At 35.1% G+C, this 22630-nt stretch overlaps 1 protein-coding gene across 1 annotated transcript; it reads right to left on the minus strand.

Annotated features, from left to right (window-relative positions):
* Positions 1-2782: 2782 nt before the first annotated feature.
* LOC129928733 (uncharacterized) lies at positions 2783-11594 on the minus strand. The gene is made up of 8 exons (XM_056044497.1): positions 11445-11594; positions 10044-10399; positions 9272-9463; positions 8541-8606; positions 7712-7993; positions 7025-7134; positions 5688-5784; positions 2783-3219 (listed from the first exon to the last, which is right to left on the minus strand). Exons 5-8 carry the CDS (start codon positions 7734-7736, stop codon positions 2783-2785), a joined length of 669 nt encoding a protein of 222 aa, XP_055900472.1. The 5' UTR covers positions 7737-7993; positions 8541-8606; positions 9272-9463; positions 10044-10399; positions 11445-11594.
* Positions 11595-22630: the final 11036 nt, after the last annotated feature.

The raw sequence follows: 22630 nt of genomic DNA on the forward strand, positions 1-22630 counted from the left end.
ATGGATAGTGTGTATATTATGCAAAGGTTGATTATTAGCTGTTAAGGTTGGAATTTTCCTTTTTTTAATTTTTACATGATTTCAATGTTAAATACCACTGTAGTTGTCTTTCTGATAATGATGCTATGATGTGGTCTTGGTATATTTTTTCTGTGATTAGATGTTGTAACATATAGATATTGACAATGTACAAAGTTTATATACAACCAAGTTCATACATTAATCTATTTCACAATCATACAAACTATAAACTGCGTAAAGCTTTTTGTTATTATTAAAAATATAAACTGTAAAGTATTGGATGCTAAAATGCATTTGAATTGATTCTTCCCGAGCTATACTTTATTGCTTCTTCATTTTGTGTGTGCACAATCTATTGAATTAATAATGTAATTTTTTGTGAGATGATTTGTGTTGGTCACATGTATAAGTCATTAGTTTCTATCATGATTTTTTAAAAAGTATTTGTGTAAAACCACAGAGGTTTCATTAAATTTGTACTTTATTAATTTTTTATTTTAAATTTTTGTTAAGTTTTAATTTTACTTACAAGCTGAATTTGTATATATAGCTATGATTTGATTTGATGGAATTCTTCTTTTTATAAAATTTTACATGGTCTAAGGTTTTTGAGTTCATTGAAGCTTTTTTTCAAAACTGTCTGAAGAGTTGAACTGAAGGCTTGTGAAACAATAGGCCAGCAAAAAATAATTAAAGCTTCCTCTCACCAGCCTGACTGAAATGATTGTTCTGTCTGGAAGAGATCCTACTTGGTGTCTGTATCACACTACTATATCCAATGCTTCAGAAGCTCCAGACACGGGGGCTAGAGATTGGCAGACTGCTAAGCACACCAAGAACTCCTGCCATCTTCCTGCTCTTTACCACACTCAACAATCCCCATTGCATTTGTGAAACAGAATGTTGGGATTGTTGACATGGTCATAAAGACTCTCTTCCCAACCAAGACTTGAGCAATGCTTTTCCATTCCTAATGAAGTCTTGTTTTCTTACTTCCTTGAAGCCTAATTGTTTTGACCCAGGGGTGGGGGGGCACTATGTTGTAGACTGGGATGTTTGCTTTCTGACAGCATTGTAGAATAATTATATTGTAATAAAATATTTTTCAAATAAAAAAATTAAATGAAACAAAACCTACATCTTGGCTATTAAAATCCAGGTTAATACTGCTATTTGTTATATAATGTATGTGTCACTGTCATGAGATGTATACATTGGATGCTTACATAAACATTGGTTTTGTGAAACATCAGTCAATTGTATTTATGACCCTACTCTAAATGACCTAGAATGTTGAACATAAGAGTACCAGTTCAATGTTAGAGAAAATAATAGTAAGTAGGGGAGACAATAAAAGAGTTTTAATATGTTCCATCTTCTTGTTTAGTCCACTTTTGTGAATTATAGTTGAAGTTTAATTGTGTTTAATCATATTAGCCACCCAACTCTATTGTAAAAATCGTATTATACAATGCAACTTTTATCTACAGATAATGACCCTGTAAGAAGGTAAAGTACCACAATGACCAACCAGCGTTACTTTCCCCAACTACTGTCTGGTGCCCAATAGATTTGGTTGGACTCTCAGGCATCATTCTATGGCCTCCTATGGATCATCTACTCGGTGAGATGAATGTCTGGGCATTAGCTGTGGTTGGAACGATGTTGCCCACACATCAGTTCCTCCCTCTCCATGCAGCTGATGTATCCAAAGGAACGGCAGTGCCGATACAGTTTGGGGTTAGCGGCGTCGCAGGTTCTGCCAGAGTGTAGCACTGGGTGCTGCAAACTGCCTTAGGGTAGCCAGCTCCTGACTTTTCCTCAGGGTTGACTCCCGAAGCCTTTTCCATGATTGGGTATGGCTGCAAAGCAACAGAGGTTTGAATTCAGAGTTTTCCTTCTCCTAGGTGGGTAGCCAGCAAGGTTGTCATAGCCGGAAGTGGTAATGGATGAAAGCACTCCACTACCTATAAAATTCTTCCAAATGGCATGCATCTCGAATAGCCTCTGACAACCAGTCCAACTCATGGCCTTCATGTGTGGCTCAGATATTGAGTCCGGCGGAACTGTTCTCACTAACAGGAGAAGGGGCAAAGGCGAGTAACTGGCGCCTTAACCAGTAAGCTTCGGGCAGGAGGGGCTCAGGCATCGTAAGAATCAAAGATCCCATTCTTCAGCAACATTTGAACCCTTAGATCCCCTCAGTTTGGAAGACAAGCACTTAACCTCTCACCCACAGCATCCCAAAGTTAAAATTTATTTAGCATAAATATTTAAATGTCTAGATCCTCTGTTACTATTTACAGCACGTTTTTCAGCATTATTACATTTTCAACTAACTGTTACACAAGAAATGCTCAAATCTTATTTTCAACTAACTGTTAACAGTTACACAAGAAATGCTCAAATCTTATTGATTTAAGCAAGTACTTATATATACAATGCAGCCATTGTAATAGTAATAGTAATTAGAAGCCTAATTTTACAAACTTAAATGACAGCAATTTAGTTTGGAACCTAATTGTCTAAATTTTTAAAAATATATTTTTATGTTTTAAATAAGCTCAAGACATGCCAACCTATTTACCCAAAAAATTATTTCTGTACACTTGATTTTTGAAGAATTATTTTCATAATGCTTTCTAGTGTCTTTATCAATTGATATTAAGCCACATCTGGGTACTGTTCATGCATTGCTTTTTAATGCCCTGAGTATCAAGCACACTGATCTAGTTCATTCCAGATTCTATTAGCTACCCTACTAGATGAAATGCCCATACTCATTCCCAGCTATCCTGCAGGAGGTTTGGGATGCAATTATCTTAAATTGCAAAGGAACATCCAGATGTAACAAATTACTGACAAAAGTAAAAACCACACTGACAACATATTTAATAAGAAAGATACCATGATTTAATAAGTTGAAATAAAACATCATGAATACAAACAATGATTCACTTAAGTTTAAAATCAGATCAGTGAGTAAACACAAGTTCTGTACTGATTCTCTAGTAGACATTTCTATCAAGCTACAATTGATTTCATTGTAAGTCATGTAGCAAGGAGTTGCACTAGATTTGGCGTAGGCTTTGATGACTTTATTTACTGCTTCCAGAAAATCTTTCTCTGTAGCCATCTTCCTATGAACCCTGATAGCAAACATTCCAGCTTCTGTGCCAACACTACGAATTTCCGCTCCTATTGATAAAAGCAAGTAAAAAAGTAAAAATAAAAAAAACAACAATAGACCTCTTGTTTTTTAACCAATGCATTAACAAACAAATGATTAATTCAAAACTTAGAAAAAAAGCATAAAAACGCAGACAATATGGAGTCACTATCAAAATAATCAGTATGACAAGATTCTAAATAAATACTATTCAGATTTATTTCTCTTATAACCACCGCATGGGGGGGCTCAGCAGCCCAAACCAACCTAAGAAAAATAGACAAGGTTCAAAATATTGGTCTAAGGATAATGACAGGAGCAATGAAAACAACACCTATAAGAGCTATGGAGAAAACCGCTGCACAAAACTGGCACAAAAACCATCTCAAAAGGACCAATTTCATACAGGAATCTCTAAGCCTAAAAAAGAAACACCAACTTGAAAAAATTACTCTGGAATCCTCAATAAACTATAATGAATCTCCACCCTGGGACGAAAGCCCTCTTCCTACTATAAGGGACCATATTGAAAACATAAAAAGAAAATCTGTTAACAGGCCAACAGAGCTCAAGGAAATGGTGAACTGTTTTCTACATACCAATTACCCTAGCAATCAGTGGATCAGATTTTACACGGATGGCTCAACCCATAAAGCCACCACAAATGGAGGAGCTGGAATACTTATCAAATGGCCAGATGGAGGAAAACTAGAAAAATCCATTGCAACTGGAGAGCTCTCTGACAGTCACAGAGCAGAAAGGAAAGCACTAGCTGCTACCATGCTAGCAAATCATCCAAGTTCCCCACAAAGTCAGATTGTCTTTCTAACTGATGCGAAAACAACCCTCCAAAGCTTGCAAAACTCTGATTCCTCTTATATTAAACACCTTAGAACAGCACTTACAAAGCTCAACAACAACAGCAAAAAAACTGTTATCAATGGATACCAGCTCATATACAACTAGAAGGAAATGAGAAGGCTGACACACTCGCCAAGAGTGGGAGAACAAACTCACAAATAAACTCTGCACTCTATCCAGAAGAAATGAAGAAATTAATTGTAAATAAAATAAATGAGAAATGGACGAGCTCTCATCCAAATCACAAGAAAGATGACGCTTACTATAAGCTATCCCGACAAGACCAACGTCTAATCTTTTGACTCAGGACTGGACACAACAGAATTACATGTACACATGTACCGCAAGCTCAAAATTGGAACCAGTGAAATTTGCCCATGTGGAGTATCACCAGAGAATGCTGACCACGTCCTCCAAAACTGCTCTCTTTACCAAGAGGCCCGCATAAGACATTGGCCAAAAATCACCCCAATAGAAAGAAAACTATATGGAGAGCTCCCTGATTTGGAAACCACTGCGCAGTTCATCTCATGTGTTGGTCTAGTCATATGAACACTCCAACATAACAATGAGAACGAAGAAGAAGAAGAAGAATTTCTCTTTTAATGTAAGTTGATTCAAATGGAAATCTAGGTTTACTTCTGAATACCATTATCAAGAGTAGATGACAAGACATTAACATAAAGAGTGTTTGTTGAGAGGAAAGAACATAGTTTGTGAGAGAATTAAATTTGTAAACAATAAAGATCATTGTGGTAACTACATTATGATGAATACACAGTTTTTAAAGCTAATGTACATTAAAATGAAGTAATTGCTTGTATTCATACATGAATTTGTCAATAATAGAAAGAGTATCAAGTATTAGATTGCTGAGTGAAAGTATAAACTTGAATGGAAGAAAGAGAAAGTAGTCAAGTCTAAACATCAAAGTATGACTAGGAAAATCTCAATGTAATGTCTCAACACCAAATATGACTAGCAAAGTCTCATCTCAACATCAAATAGGATTAGGAAAGTCTCACTGTAATATCTCAACATTAAATTTGAGTACTTATTTGAACCCAGCTTGGTAAAATAGTTTCAATAGCTCTAATAACTTTATGGAGTCTTATGTTTTAAGCAAGTTGCAATCAGGCAACTGATTGTTGGCTTAAAAGGCAGCCATAAATGTTTTGTAGTCATTGATTGTCATATGGTTAGGGTTAGTGAATGTTTTATGAAGTGGCTGATTATAAGCTTTCAATAAAGTTTCGCTACTTTGCATTTTAAGGGTTCTTATTTAGGATTTTAATGTATTAATCTGGAGTCATTTAATTTTTTACCAAATAAATATCCTTGCTCTTTCCATTCACTACAAGTTATTCCTTTATTTTTCTAATTATTTTTTTTATAGAGCGCATCTTTCATGCTTATAACATGCTCATGGTCTAATCTCTTTTAGTGGAAACTTGGAGTAAAAAGGTTTCTGTACTGCATTTAGAGGCTCAGCAAACACAACTAAGCTCAATTAAGATTTGAGCTCAAGCCCCATTGATAGGGAGCCAAGAGATTTTATCCAAAACAGCTAAACATCACACTCTTTTAACATTGTTCATTACCCCATAAATATAAACATAATAATGTGAATACATACCTGTACTGTTTGGGCATAATCTAGCCAGCAGCTCATAACGAATATCTTTCTCTACACTCATAGATCTAGCATGTATTTTACATATATGTGTACGGCCCTGCAAAATGATAAGTGTCATGTAATAATTCATGAAATGTTAATATTCAATAAAAAAAAAAAGTTATAACAAATAAAAAGTTGTAGTAACATAAAGAGAAACTAAACATTTAATCTTCTGAAAACAGGTATTTTAATTTCGGGATCTTTAGCGTACCTCGGAGTCAACCCAGCTCTAATGGGTACCTAATATAAGTTAGGGAAAAGGAAAGGCGGTTGGTCATTGTGCTGGTGACATGACAACCTTGTTAACCATGGGCCACAGAAACAGACCTTTTCATCATCTGCCAATAGACTTTATTTTACTTTTTAGAAAGCTAATGCTTCCAATTAATACAGTTTATGTTCATAGCCAATTGATAAATCTAAAAAAAATATTCGTGGGGCATTGACCTTTTGACCCTAATGCTGAGGTTCAAATGTCTATAACTTTGAAACAATAAAGCAATTGAAATGTAGGTAAAAGTTGGCAACATAAATATCAGACATTTTAAATAAAATTGTGTGGCTTTGGACATTTTGTGTCTTAAATTATTGTTAATTATTATTATTAATTGTTATTATTAATTATATATATCAGTTATAAGCATTCTTGGCTACCAAGTGAAAATACATTTTTACACCAACAATGTTGCCAACAATATTCTAACATTCCTTACATATTTCAAAAAGAATAAAAATTAAAATCCTTAAGTTTCTTTCTTTAAATCATAAAAAAAAATCATACATATAAACATTACACATTCGATAATTTATAAATGCTAAGCTATAAACTGCTTGAGTATGTATCTGATGAGAGCTTCAATTGAAATCACATTGTAGACAAGGTATTTTTGATTTGATGCAGAGTTGTGCTTGATGAGAGCCTAAAGGAAAGACTCACAGATATCCTCCTCCCCCCACTTCACATGTCAACAAAAGATATTGACCCAGAATGCACTGTGCTTGCTATAGGAGCATGGAAGTTATGCTAATCAAAAGCAATAATAATACAAGCAATAATAAACAGCATGACTACTGGCCAGAGATGAAGGCTTCAATTCAGCTTTTATGACCAAATTTTTAAAAGCATGAACTAAAAATGTAAGTCATTCAGTGTTGCCAGACATAAGCACTGTAATGAACATCTTCACCATCACTTGTTCCATAAGTTGGATGGATCACTGGGTCAACAGAGATGCTGCCCATCAAAGCTTTTCTGCTTTTCTCTTAGTGATAAATCTGAAATGTTGACAAATTACCTTTCTATGTTTCTCTGCTGGCTCAAAACCAAGGACTTTACCAACAAAATAAAACTCTCCATCTAATGAGGTTTGTATCGTCTCTGCTTTTTGATAGCCATGTTGCTTCCCTAAAAATGCAAAATATTTAAAATTTCTTTAGAAAATGTTATGTACTCTTGTTTTCACTATTTTTGTCTAACAGCCTATAAGCATAACTGACACAACTAGAATGACAATTTAAAGTAAAAACTAGGAAAGTTTATATCATACAAAGCAAGATAGAAAAAGGTTCATCATGGTCCACTAGCAGGTTACTAGAGACAGTTATCTATCTTAGAAATAATTTTTTTAGAGTGATTATATCTGTACCAAAAAAAAATAAATTATGTTTCATATCACATTAACAAGCAGTTTGTGACACTTATGCATCAATGAAGTTGCAAGCATAAAAAAAGATACTACTTCTATAATATACTAGCATTACCCTTGGTTCTTCCACCTGATTTGTTCTCAGGCTATACATTGTTTATTTTGGCTAAAAAATCTTTTTTTTTTCTGCACTTCCAATAAAATTTCCTGCATTTTATTTTCAGCCCAAAAAGCCTAGTATCAATTACATTGAATTCATAAAGACACATACTTTTGGTGTTTGAATTCTAAGAACACTTTTCTCCCCATCCTCAAACAAACAAAAATGGTACATACAATCTTCTTTCTTCTTCCTTCTCATTTTTTTATTGGAGCATTCAGATGACTGGACCAGTATATGAGATTATTTTCGCAGTGGTTTCCAAATCAGGGAACTCTCCATATAGTTTTCTTTCTATTGGGGTGTTTTGGGGCCAGTGTCATGTACAGCCTCTTGGTAAAGAGAGCAGTTTTGGAGGAGATGGTCAGCATTCTCTGGTGACACTCCACATGGGCAGATTTCAGTTTCTGATTTTGATCTTCTGATACATATGTTGTCGAATTCTCTTGTGTCTGGTCCTGCAGAAAAAAAAATGATTTTAGATGTTTTTCTCCCATGAAACAGTTCTAAAGGCACATCACTATTCATGATTTAGTTTATCTTTATATATGAATTTTGTAAAAATTTGGTCAGTTTATCTGGCCTGGGAACGACATGGCCTAAATTGTGCCCATGTGCCTAAACTCAAAACTCAAACCCTGATTACCACAAACAGGGAGGTGCGGTGGCTGAGTAGTAAGGCGCTTAGCTTCTGAACCAGGGTCCATGGCTCAAATCCTGGTAAAGACCCAGCTCTATTGGGTACCTGACATTAGTTAGGGAAAAAGTAAAGTGGTTTGTCATTTTGTTGGCCACATGACACCCTCGTTAGCCGTAGGCCACAGAATCAGATAACCTTTACATCATCTGACCTATAGACTACAAGATCGGAAAGGGCAACTTTATTATTTTTTTTTTTTTACCACAAACAGTTTACACAAACCCCCCCCCTCTCCAGAAAAGAAAAAAACTTTTTTACTTTCATAAATAAAAAGGATGGTAAATGTTATGTCTATAAAACATTACCTAGAAACAAACATTGCAGTCCTTTTGCTTTAACTGCCTCATCTCAGCTTTGTTAAGGGGAACTACCTATGCACAAAATAAACACAGTTAAATAGATTGAACTCAAATTCTAGAAAGTCAATGAAATTTACATAAAAAAGTTATTTAGAAAATGAACTTTTCTCCAAGTCTTCATCCAGCCTTTCCTTCTGTTTTAATCAGAAATTGCATTGATATTGTCATTACAAGTCCTTTCAAAATGTTTTGAGTCAAGTCTAATTCTATTTTTCAATTATCACACTTGAGATTTTGCTGCTAATCTTTTGCCCTTTGTCAACAATCAGCCTAATGTGTGGAAGACATTTGTATAGGCCATGCAGAGCTGAGATTGTTATCTGTGACATTTGTTTTTACACATCAATATTATGCAAACCCTCTTTTTCCATGCATATTTTTCATCATCTGATGCAGACAAAGCTGTTGTCCTTCAAGGATCCAATTGTTTTCTTTTGAATTTTCACCTGTCTTTCAAAACAGGTTTTATTTTGGCCTTAAATGTGTGTTCCACTGCCTTCTTGAGAGCTTAATTGTCTCTATCAGAAAGCATCAGTTGCCAGCTACTCTCATCTACACCAGTGCCAGTGTTGATATTACCTTCTGTCCTCTAATTTGCAAAAAAAAAATATCACTTTTTAGCATGAGACGAATAAAAAAAATGCCAGAGGTAGTAAAAAGATAAATCTGATTCAAACCTTATCTTCAACTCCTTGAAAGAAACCCATTGGTGCTTGAATGTTGTGTGATGGATGGGAGACCTATCCTTATAAAGTTCTTTGCCATCTTGATCTAGAGGAGCTAAGAAAATATCCAAGATACCGGCTTTCAAATCTGAGAGTATCTAGCATCGAAATCTCAAGATCACTGCTCCCAAAGTGACTAAACATCTGACAGTAAATAAAAAAAAAAATAAAAAACAATTAATATTTATTTTTTCTTGTATTGGACAAAGCATGTATTATTAATATTATATTATTATAGACAATAAGGTCTGAAAGGGGAACTTTTTTTAATGCTTTTTTTTTTAAAGAAAATTCTAAATAATGAACTGATAGTGAGCTTAACAATGATCATGTATAAGGCTTGTCTTGGAGTCCAAAGATTAGTGAGGAGTGCAGTATTTCCCATGGCTGCGCAGCCCCAGCAACAAAAAGCAACACAAATATGTATTTGCAAATACAGACAAAAATATACCACTCAAGGCTGAATTCATTCATAGAAATTTATGGCAGAATACATAGAACTATGAGAAGTAAATAGCTTGGCAGACAGAAACATGACCTGTAAATTACTTGATAGGGCTAGGGTTATAATTGATGAAATTTAACAGTAGACTTCAAATAAGAAAAGAATGTTAATGTATGTTAAATTACAGGTTTCACTAGTTTAGCTAATAGCAACTTGAATATTATTTTACACTTGGTAACTACATGCTTCAACTTTACTCTGTGCAAAGTGCAGTCCTACCTTGATTTCTATCAAGTGATTCTCCAGCCTACATGTTTCTGTTCTTTACCAGCCATTAACATAAGACAATCAAAGCCATATTGTAAATCATGTGGAATATCTGAATTTTTCTTCTCTTCTACAGCAAGATGTCTTCACTTAATGCATAATTCCCCTAGAATGAAGAAGATAAGATAATCCATGCATTGTTAACAGAAAGATGTCAATTAACTGTGATGTCATCCTCTGAGCTGAGTCAGCTAGAGCTGCTCCCAATGTTTATCCCTGTCAAGAATGCCTTGCTTTGGCAAGTCTTTCAAAACCTTTTACAACTTACACCTTCAAGTGTCTTTCAATGAACAAATCATGTTGATCATCTGCCAACATAAAGAAGTATACATAGATATTAGCATTTCAAAGTCATGGGCCAAAAGCTCAGTCATTTTTCATTTCGCTTCTATATCAATATTTTGATTTTTTTTGTCGGCTAAATGATTTGTGTACCTCATAGGAAAACAATGGGGTCCAGGGTTTGAAGCTCAATGAAGATTGGGATTTTGAATTTTTAGGGTGCCCCTCAGTCCCCCAACTCTAATGGGTAACTGACTTTAGGTGGGGAAAATTAAGGTGGTTAGTCATTGTGCTGGACACATGAGGACCTGCTCATTAACCACTGGCCATAGAAACATTCCCTTGACATCATTTGCTCCATAGATCGCAAGGTCTGAAAGGTAAACTTTACTTTTTGTAATACTTTTTAAAAAATTAATATCCACTGTGCATCCCATTACTTCTTACTTATGTATAATAGATTTCTCTTTTCCCTTCCATGTGTTTCTTGAATCAAGTTCCTTTTTATAGAGCATTTTGATACCTCCACAAAGCCAACGGATTATATTATTTGTCATAATGTCCAAAAGTAGAAACTAATTATTTTATAATGAGAATGTGGGTATAAGTGTTGTCTATCCAGTACCCAAAACTACACATTTTTCAAGAAAAAATCAACAAATTAAACATATTGAAAAGGTAATAAAAAATTAACAAGGATTATGTGAAGGTCTTCCAAATTTTATTAATATTTGTGGTTAAACAGTAGAGTTCTTTTTATTTGTTTAAATAGATCATTAAGTGTAATACTTCAAGACCTATATCTAGTTCCTAATCTTCAGACAGGTGATCATGGATAAAATCTGAACATTTTCATTTCAATGTATGGATTCTATGGTGGAAAAATGTTCTACAACTTTTGCAAAGATCATGCTCTGTTTTATCCATCATGGTCAAACACATCAACCTTAGACAAACAGTATCCACCCTAGATAAACAGTATCCACCTTAGACAAACAGTATCCATTTCTAAATAAAAAAATACATACAGATAATTTTCTTTACATATTAAAAGAAAAAGAGAAAGATTACCTGAGGTGACCAGACACCGTCAGTAAAGCAATATTTTTTTGAGATATCAGTTACTGGTTCAGAAACTGCAGATGGATCAGTCACTGTACAAAACTTGGTCAGTAAAATTTGAAAATTAGACAACTTCATGGTAAACAATAAAATCGCCACCTGAAAACACAAATAAACAATAAGAGGATGTAGACACACAAATTATTACAATGTATGATTTTAATTCAATGTGAGCCAAAGGAATAGTTATAACCTTATATAGCCTTAAACACATCAAACATTTAAACTAGTGGCCAATAGTGCGCCACATTTTAAGGATAAATGTATAAAATATACAGCTATTTTATTTGAATAAATGTGAATATTAAAGTCAATATAAACAAATATGAGACATGTGACAAAAGTTTAACTTAAATATTACATACTGTTTGCATTTTTTTTTTCTCTGTGTTCTCATTATAAATTGTAGGGTTCAGATATATATATATATATTTATCGAAGATGAACTCCATTCTTTTCAGATCAGGCAGCTTTCCATACAATCTTTATTCTAAAGGACTGTTGGGGGGCCAGTATTTTGTATGGGCCTCATGATAAAACAAGGCCACGTGTTCTTTTCACTAGTTTCAACATCCAGAATAAGTGTTGCCTCATTATGTTGTGCCCTGTTCAAAGGTGAAAAATAATTCATTGACTGTGTCCTGATAGAATGTAACATGCATCCTTAATCCTGATGTTTGAGTGACAACTGTTTTGGTTTTGGTTTATACTACTCTTTTTTTTTCTTTTTCTCTTCCAGATATAGTGGAATTTAAGAAAAGAAAAAGTAAAGTACCACTTTCAGACCTTGTGGTCTATAGGGCAGATGATGTAAAGGTCATCTGTTTCTGTGGCCTATGGTTATGTGTCCAACCACCTTTACTTTTCCCTAACTAATTTCAGGTACCCATTAGAGCTGGGTGGATTCAAGAGGTGCCCAAAGATCCCAAAATTAAAAACCCCAGTCTTCAGCAGGATTCAAACCATGCACCCTGGTTCAGTAGCCAAGTGCTTTACCACTTAGCCACTGCACCTCCCATGGAACTTAAGACTGCTTAGTTATTCTTCCATTTTGGCAGTGTCAGATTTTTCTTCTTCTCTATTTGAAAGTGTGCTGGGACCCATTGAAGAACAGTTTTCTTGCTATTATTGTTGAGGTTTATAAGAGCTGTCCTGACTTTTTTGATAGAGGAGGCATCAGATTTTTTTAAACATTAGAAAGAAATTCATTAGAAAGTGCATCTGAGAGATCGCCAGTGGCAATTAAATTTTCTAATCTTTCTTAATTGAGCAATTTATTGAATAAGACAGCTCCTCTGTTACTGGTGGATTCTTAAGATGATCCATCTGTATAATTGACCCACTAGTTATTGGTTTATTAGATTTGTAGAAAAATATTCACCATTTTCTTGAGATCTTTCTGATTGTGATAAGATTTTTTGGTTATGTTTTCAATACTGTCTCATAGCAAAAAGAGAGCTTAGGTCCCAGGGAAGAGAGTCATTGCACTGTTTAACTGATTCATAAATTATATTTTATAAGTGGTGTTTCTTTGTTTGAGATTCTTGTATGAAATGGTCTTTTCAGTTAGTTTTGAGTGCCAGACTTGTGGGTTTAAGTTTTGAGTGGGTAGCTCTCTTAGGTTTCCATTTTAGTAAACTGAGTAAGGATTATTATTTCTCTTATTTTGTCCAGAGAAACCAGGGAAAAAATGATCTCTTCCATTGCTTTGAAGGTTGTTGTTTTTATTGTTTGGAGTTTAGTTTTTGTATTACTTTTTTACTTTGTCTATTTTCTGTAGAATTGACTGCTGAATCATATGATGTAGCACTGTGTTCTATAGTGATGTAGCTGGTAAATTTCTTTTTCAAAATGTAATTTGCTTATGGAAGCTCACAGCCTGCTAGGTGGTTGGTGTTAGCCTTCCCTGGTTGTCCAAGAAGTCTACATCTGAGTTGCCAGTTACACTGATGTGATTTGGTATCCCCTGCATCTAGTGTGTTGTAGCTGGTACATTTCTATTTCAAAATTTTGTGATTTGGTATTCGCTGCATCTAGCGAGTTGTAGCTGGTACATTTCTATTTCAAAATGTTGTGACTTGCTCCAAATTAATATTTCCATTTTATATCTTGTACAATTTCACTTTTTTTTAGTTGACTTTATAGACTGTCATTTTATTCATACTGCCATGTAAGATCTTTAAATTTGTTGAACCATGGATTGGGCATTAGAGCTGGGTGGACTCAGAGGTGCCCAGTCTTCACTAGGATTCATAGCCGGGACCCCCAGTATGAAAGTCAAGAGCTTTACCACTCAGCCACCACGCCTCCATCAAATTGATTAGGCTAAAAGTAGTCCTACAAGTTCTTTGAGTAAAAAGAAAACAGTGTTTAATGAATAAAAAAGGGAAGAAGAAACTTTTTTTTACCCACTAAAGTAAATCAAAGTAAAGTTCCCCTTTCAGACCTTACAATCTAGGGGGCTGAGGATGTAAAGGTCATCTGTTTCTGTGGCCCATGGTTAATGAGATTGCCAGCACAACAACCAGCCGCCTTTACCTTCCCCATCACACCAGGTACCTTTAGGTTGGTAGACATAGTCATGTGATCAGGGCACGGCAGACATATTGTTGGTAAAAATCTGGTTTCTATGCACAGTCAACACAAGCTTTTAGGCACTTACCATGGATAAGTCGAGCAAAGAAAGATATAGTCAGAAACAAATACTAATTCTTACACTTTGAAAGCAAGCCAGCATAATAAAGAAAATGATTTGCTGCCCTCCTTGTGTTTTTTTTTTTAAATATAAAAAAAAATTTAAAAAAATACATGTTTTGTAAACTGTTTTACTTATTTCGGATGTTCCTTCAGAGTTGAAGATAATTACTTCCTAGTCCAAACCTCCCGCAGGACGGCGGGGGATGGGAGCGGGCAGGGTTTGAACCCCTGACCATCGATAAGTCCGAACGACAGTCCAGCGTGCTTATCCAGATCTCTTCACTTATAATCTTGTTCTACTGAACGTGCTTACACAATCACAAAGGATGAGTTCAAGGTATTCCGAATCAATTTTATTGTTAGACCTAGATTAGATCTAGATCTACTAATAACTAATCTAGACTAGATTCTAGATCTATATTCTAACTATTTAAGTTAGCATATCTAGACTACTATATTCATAATATTGTTTGACATAAATGTAGAATCAGATTGAATAGTCAATATTTATTATTGTCGAGGGCAGTGTTTCTCAAACTGTGTGCCGCCGAAGATTTGCAGGTGTGCCGAGGAGTTTTCAGAATGCCACACGTGCAGCGTTACACAGGTTTGCGTACTATTAAATTTTTATTTTACCTTGGGACGACATCCCAACTTGCAACGACCAGTAATAGTAGTGGATCGCTACATTATGACGGAAAGGGGTGTTAGCTCTTCAGGTTATGGAGTTGTCCACTATACATATATTATTATAATGACTCAAATGTAGGCCGCCTTAGCAGACGCTCAGCAGTTCTTGAATTGGTAACGATTATAATAAGCGATGTGTTTCATGTAAATTTTGTAGGTATATGCTAATAATAACAAATTATTACTAAGCCTTAGTCATTGTTATCCATGGAGAAATACGTTGGTAAGAATGAAACTGCGAAAGCGTTCAATGAAAAGCATGGAACCAAACAAAGGTACAAAGAGGATTACATCGGATATGGTTTCATATCTTCAGGACCTGAAGATTCTCCATTGTCATTCTGTCTGATCTGCAATTCAGCTCTGTTGAATGAGGCGCTTGTTCCAAGCAAATTGAAGAGACACTTGGAAACAAAACATCCAGCTGTAAAAGCGCAACCGAAGGAATACTTCGAAAACTTTTATTCAGTTCATAAAGGATGAAAAATGTGTCAACAAATTCTTATTTTAAAAAGACTTACCAACTACGACCAAAGGCGAAGATTTTTAAGTGGTGAACGAAAACATTTTGCTATTCAAAGTACAGTGGAGACAAACTGTGTCAGCGTTTGCACCGATGGCTGTCCTTCCATGCAGAGAAATAGAAAGGGATTCTTCACTCTTGTGCGTCAAGAAAATCCAAATGTATTAGTTGTTCACTGCATGATCCACAGAGAAGCTCTTGCCTTCAAATATTTGATGTCTGTTCTGGATCAAGTGATTGAAGTTGTAAACTTCCTCAAATCTCGACCGCTTGCATTCTGACTTTCCTCAGAGCTTTGAGAAGCAATGGATTCAGACTACTAATGTCTCCTGTATCACACCAACATTTGTTGGCTCTCCAGGGGAAAAGTGTTAAAGCATGTCGTCCAACTCAAGGCTGAGCTGATTTCATTCTTGGAGGCTGAAAAAAAAAAAAAAGACTGGATTTTCTATTCATGACGAGATTTGGTGGGTTAAGGTGACATTTCTCTCTGATTTATTTGACAAATTAAATTCATTGAATTGAAGTCTTCAAGGACCATCGGAAACCATCATCATTGCATCCTCAAAACTAAAATCATTTGGTTAAAATTGATTGTCTTTGTGGCAAAGTAAAATCACGAAAGGACTGCTTTCGTACTTACAATAAATGTGCTTCAAATAAAGAAATCACCCCCGAAATTCTGGACACTTTGAAACACCTGCAGTCAGCATTGCAGCATTACTTCTCAACAGTTTGAAGTAATGAATATAAATGGGTCAGCTCTCCATTTGGAAACAATGAAGCTACAAATTTTACAACTAAAGAAGAAGAGCAGCTCAATGATTTAAAAAACGATGCAATTCTTAAGTCAAGTTTTCAGAGAAAGCCTGGATGTGTTTTGGATTTCAATCAACAAGTTATATCCTGTAATCAATTTAAAAGCAATCAAAATAATTCTTCCATTTACATCTTTATGGTTTTGTGAGTTTGGATTTTCAGCACTGACTGAAATCAAATCTAAGAAAAGAGAGAGACTTCTTACAAAAGACGATGAAATGCGAGTTTGTTTGTCGACTTTGGAGCCTCGATTAGATCACATTTGCTCTCAAAAACAGGCACAACATTCACATTAAACATAATACTGAAAAACAGGCAAAATCTTTTTTTCTTTTTATTATAAAACATCTGTTGCTCTTTGTGGTGTGCCGCGAAATTTTTGTAGTTTGTTTACTGTGCCGGCAGACAAAAAAGTTTGAGAAACACTGGTCTAGAGCTAGATCAACATTGTTGTAACATATAATGTAGGCCTACATAGATTGTGATAGAGATCTACTCTCTACTCAAGCCTTCAAGGTCTAGTATTCTAGATGTAGATCTATGGCTACATAGATCATAGATATATTATATACAAAATCTGGATGATGTCTCAGATTAGAGTGTGACTAGATCTAGAGTCTAGCCTACATAATGCTTAGGCTTAGTAGATCATTCTAGATATCATCTAGACTCTATAGAATAGATCTAGAAAATCTAGATAACATCTAAAATCTACATCTCTCTGTTGCTGCATATTTTAAGCATATGAAACTTAATTTTTATCAAATAGATATAGCTAGATCTAGTCTTCACTTCTAGGTCACTTGATAAGATAAATAAATTTAGCTTTTATGTAGCACTACTTTCATGCTTATAGTTAAGGCATGCTCAGAGCGCTATGGTCCAATCTCATTGGTGGACCGGAGGGGTATCTGGGAGGTTTTCAGTGCTGCCTTTAGGCGCTCATTAAACACATCTCTGCACAAGATATATTTGGACTATAGTTACAGATAATAGTTACTTATTATTAGATACTAGTATTATATAGATCAGATCTAGCATCTAAACCAAAGAAAACTTTACTATCCAGTTTAGATCTAAGTCTAGGGCTGAAGACTTTTTAAAGTTTATTTTAGGACTAGGCTCATCAAGACTAGTAACTTGTTGATAAATCTAATGGTCCTAGATCTGTGTTTCTTTTACAACTTACAAATGCTCTTTAAGATTTGAAGCTAATTACACCTTAGCCCAAACCTTTCGGCTGTTGCGGCTGAAGCACTTCACTAGTCTCAATTGAATTTTTGGTGTAAACTAGGGTTTTGAATTTCTATATTTTTAGGATGCTTCGAAGTCCAACCAATTCTTTATATTACAAGAGTTCTACATCTATTATTAAAATGTTATTGCTATTTTTACTTTTGAAAATGTCTACAGGCTTACAAGAGTTTAGCAGCTTACAACCAGTTCCTAGATGGTTGGGTTCAAGATGTTATGGCTTTTAAACCACTAGCAAAGGTAAGTAATAAATATTGTTATATTATAGTTAATATCTTGATATTCAAAGGTATTTACATGTATATGAGACCAATGTCTTGATATGTACAGGTATTTTAAATATTTTTTTTTTCTTTTTAATAGGTCTTCACTCTCAGTGGTTAGCATGTACTGCAGCCCTGGATAGTAATAAGTCAAGATAATAGTGAACAAATAGATGCTATCTTACTAGATTTTTCTAAGGCTTTTGACAAAGTTCACCACCATAGTTTGCTTAAAAAATTAAAATATTTTGGCATTAATGGTCCACTGCATCAGTGGATTAAAGATTTTCTGATAGGGAGAGAACAAACTGTAATAATAAATGGCTCTAAATCAACACCGATAACAGTAAACTCAGGTGTACCTTAAGGAACAGTCTTGGGTCCACTACTATTTTTAATTTACATAAATGATTTACCAAATTGCATTACTTCTGGAACAAAAGTCAGATTATTTGCAGACGATTGCATAATATATAGAACAATAAAAACAACACAAGACACAGATATTTTACAAAGAGAATTAGATGAATTACAGAAATGGGAATCAAATTGGAGCATGTCTTTCCACCCAGAAAAATGTCAGTTGTTAAGAGTAACAAAAAAACTAAAACAAATTAATTCCCCTTATCTTATTCATGGCAAACCAGTAACACAGGCTAAAAACGCAAAATACCTAGGTGTTATAATAAATGAAAAACTATCATGGAATCCACATATTGATGAAACTACAAAAAAATCAAACACAGCATTAGGATTTATTAAAAGAAATTTCTATAAATCAAATAAGAACATAAAACTAAAATGTTATTTAACCTTGGTTAGGCCAATAATAGAATATGCATCCTCCGTTTGGGACCCCTCAACTCAAGAAAACATTAAGAAACTGGAACAGACACAAAATAGAGCAGTGAGATTCATAACAAACGAATATTCACATTTGACTAGAGTAACACCTTTAGTAAAATCACTAAATTTAGAAAGCCTTCAGGACAGAAGGCTCAAAAGTAAAGTAGCAATCATACATAAAACACTGAACCATAATCTTCAAATACAAAAACAAAATTTAATAAAATACTCTGAAAGACACAAAGATAAAGGCACATTCCTCGTCCCATATGCTAGGACAAATTTGTACAAATACTCCTTCTTCCCTAGTACTATTAGAGCATGGAATGGGTTACCTGAGCTAGCCAGGAAAACCAGGGACTTGGCAGAATTTAAGTCATTGGTTAATATGCATGACGCGTAGGACGTAATCATCTTTTTTGAAGTAACGTCTGTATTATATAAGAAGAAGATGGTATTATTCTATCAGCCCACTGTTCTTGTATAGTTGGACTTGGTGAGTCCTGCACTCATGTGGCAGACATGGATCCTTGAGTCAAATAACCTACTCACTGAAGCCCAGGCTAGCTTTAGAAAAGGCAGATCAACAGAAGATCAAATTGCCTTCATCACACAAGAAATAGAAGACAGCTTTCGAGAAAAGAAACCAACAACAATTGTGTGGGTTGACTTAGAAAAAGCATTTGACAAAGTCTGAGAACAAGGTCTCTTGCTCAAGCTAATCCAGCATCACATATCCCAAAGAATGTACAACTGGATAAAGGAATACCTAAATAATAGAAAAGCCTTAGTTTGCATGCAAGGACAAAGAAGCCACACAGTGGGTATAAAAAATGGCGTCCCCCAAGGAGGAGTCCTACCCCCAACACTTTTCCTAATATTCATAAACGATCTAAATCAAACCCTACCTAGAAAAGTAAAAGCAGCATGTATGCAGATGACCTTGCCTTAATTAGCACAGAAGAATATGTAGGAACATCGAAATTTCGATTACAAGATGCTCTTGATAAACTCAATAATTGGTCCAAAGACTGGGGCATGTCCATCAACACAAAAAAGACCACATATACCATATTCTCACTGTCAACAAAACAACAAACAATAAAATTAACATTAGATTTGGAAGCTTTAGAAAAAAATGACAGCCCTACTTATCTTGGAGTCACCTATGACCCGAGACTAACCTGGAAAAACCAAATAGATAAAACACAGAGAAAAGGCATCCAGAGACTATCCCTCTTGAAAAAATTAGCTGGCACAGATTGGGGAGCTAATCACAACATCCTGAAAAAGACCTATACCAGTTATGTAAGACCTGTATGGTGCCACAGCATGGGGCTCAGCAGCCCAAACCAACTTAAGAAAAATAGACAAGGTTCAAAATATTGGTCAAAGGATAATGACAGGAGCAATAAAAACAACACCCATAAGAGCTATGGAGGAAACCGCTGCCCTGATCTCTCTGGATGAAAGAAGAGAAATAAAAATCCTTTCCCAATTCACTAAATTGGAAACCTTGGAGAGGCACCCACTCAGAACAAAAATTCACAAAACTGGCACAAAAAAACGTCTCAAAAGGACCAATTTCATACAGGAATCTCTAAACCTAAAAAAGAAACACCAACTTGAAAAAATTACTCTGGAATCCTCAATACACTATAATGAATCTCTACCCTGGGACAAAAGCCCTCTTCCTACTACAAGGGACCATATTGAAAACATAAAAAGAAAATCTGATTACAGACCAACAGAGCTCAAGGAAATAGTGAACTGTTTTCTACATACCAATTACCCTAGCAATCAGTGGATCAGAGTTTACATGGATGGCTCATCCCATAAAGCCACCCCAAATGGAGGAGCTGGAATACTTATCGAATGGCCAGATGGAGGAAAACTAGAAAAATCCATTGCAACTTGAGAGTTCTCTGACAGTCACAGAGCAGAAAGGGAAGCACTAGCACTAGCTGCTACCATGTTAGCAAATCATCCAAGTTCCCCTCACAGTCAGATTGTCTTTCTAACAGACGTGAAAACAACCCTCCAAAGCTTGCAAAACTCTGATTCCCCTCATATTAAAAACCTCAGAACAGCACTTACAAAGCTCAACAACAACAGCAAAAAAACTGTTATCCAATGGATACCAGCTCACATACAACTAGCAGGAAATGAGAAGGCTGACACACTCGCCAAGAGTGGGAGAACAAACTCACAAGTAAACTCTGCACTCTATCCAGAAGAAATGAAGAAATTAATTGTAGATAAAATAAATGAGAAATGGACGAACTCCCATCCAAATCACAAGAAAGATGACGCTTACTATAAGCTATCCCGACAAGACCAACGTCTAATCTTTCGACTCAGGACCGGACACAACAGAATGCGACAACACATGTTCCGGAAGCTCAAAATTGGAACCAGTGAAATCTGCCCATGTGGAGTATCACCAGAAAATGCCGACCACGTCCTCCAAAACTGCTCTCTCTACCAAGAGGCCTGCATAAGACATTGGCCCCAAATCACCCCAATAGAAAGAAAACTATATGGAGTGCTCCCTGATTTGGAAACCACTGCGCAGTTCATCTCATGTACTGGTCTAGTCATATGAACACTCCAACATAACAATGAGAACGATGAAGAAGAAATGTGGCAGACACTTTATTTATGCTGGAAGCCAACACCAGGCTAAAAGAGAGTAAGACAGTTACAGGCTTGTTATCTTACTGGATAAATCCATCAGAGCTTAAAAAAGTTTTGCCAACTAAGGTTTCTGAGATTGATATCACCTCATTAAAAAACAAGAAGTTAAATTTGATTCTCTTGTGAACAACATCACTTCTAAAAATAAAAATTTAAAGGCTATTAAATCCAAAGAAACTATAAAGCTTAGTATAAATACTTTTAATTCATTTATTGAAAGTAATGAGTTCCAATCAGATATTTTACTGTTTTGTGCTAATAGGAAGAATAGGTTTGTGCCTGTGCTTTAACGCTGCTAGGTCTCTCAATGAAAATTTCAAAACAGTCATTTATTACTGTCATCTTCCTGTCATAAGTACAAATAAATTTTTTGGGCCTGAGACTCTCCTTATTGGGCCAGAAAATCAAATCGGATATGTCGACATACATAACATCCAAAACAGTACATGAATATCTTAGATCAGGGGTGGGCAACCTTTTTGTATCGAGGGCCGCATTATTTTAAAAATTGGGAATGGCGGGCCGCATATTTATATACAACTTATAGAGACACTCTAAGCTAACTGTGTAGAATGTCTTTTAATTCATATTTACACTGTATTATATTCACGTTTCTTTTTTTTCCCCACACTTCACGTTAAGGAATTACAACAAGAGTTAGCAATTATTTAAACCAATTTTACGATTTTTTTTTTTCAAATTGCTGTTGTCATTTTACATTAAAATATCCTGACAAATATACAGTTGTACTTAATGTGCAGTATTTTACTTTTTACACTCGTGCATGATGTTCCGGAACTGTGGAACTAGCTTACTAGTTTCTATCCTTGTGACTGCTGTCAAATTACAGTCAGTCAAAATCGACCAGTAGTAATGCTTGTTTAGTTTCCACAAAGGAAAAGGCTTGTTCACTGAATGAGACAATATATGTTCTGGAAGTTAAATGTCGGGACTAGAGAAACTTGCCCATCACCAGAGAATGCTGATTATGTCCTTCAATGGTGCATTCTAAATCAAGAGACCCCAACAAGACTTTGGCCCAAAAACCCTCCTAAAGAACAAAAACTAAAAAAACAAACAATTTTTATTTGTTACTACTAGGTCTAAATCTATTGACTAGATCTAGTGAAATCTAGTCTAGATTATTCTAGATCTACTTGATTATCTATCCTTTTCTAATTCTAGGGCTCTACTCTAGTCACACTAGATCTTGTATATAGTTCTAGATCTAAAATAATTTAAGAGTCTACTAGTACAAGTCTAGATCTATATCTAATAAGTCCTCTATGTCTAAGAACACAGATTATAATAATTATATTAGAGATCTAAATATTTATGTTTAAATC

This window comes from Biomphalaria glabrata, chromosome 10 (genome assembly GCF_947242115.1).
Source record: "Biomphalaria glabrata chromosome 10, xgBioGlab47.1, whole genome shotgun sequence".
Taxonomy (NCBI): domain Eukaryota; kingdom Metazoa; phylum Mollusca; class Gastropoda; family Planorbidae; genus Biomphalaria; species Biomphalaria glabrata.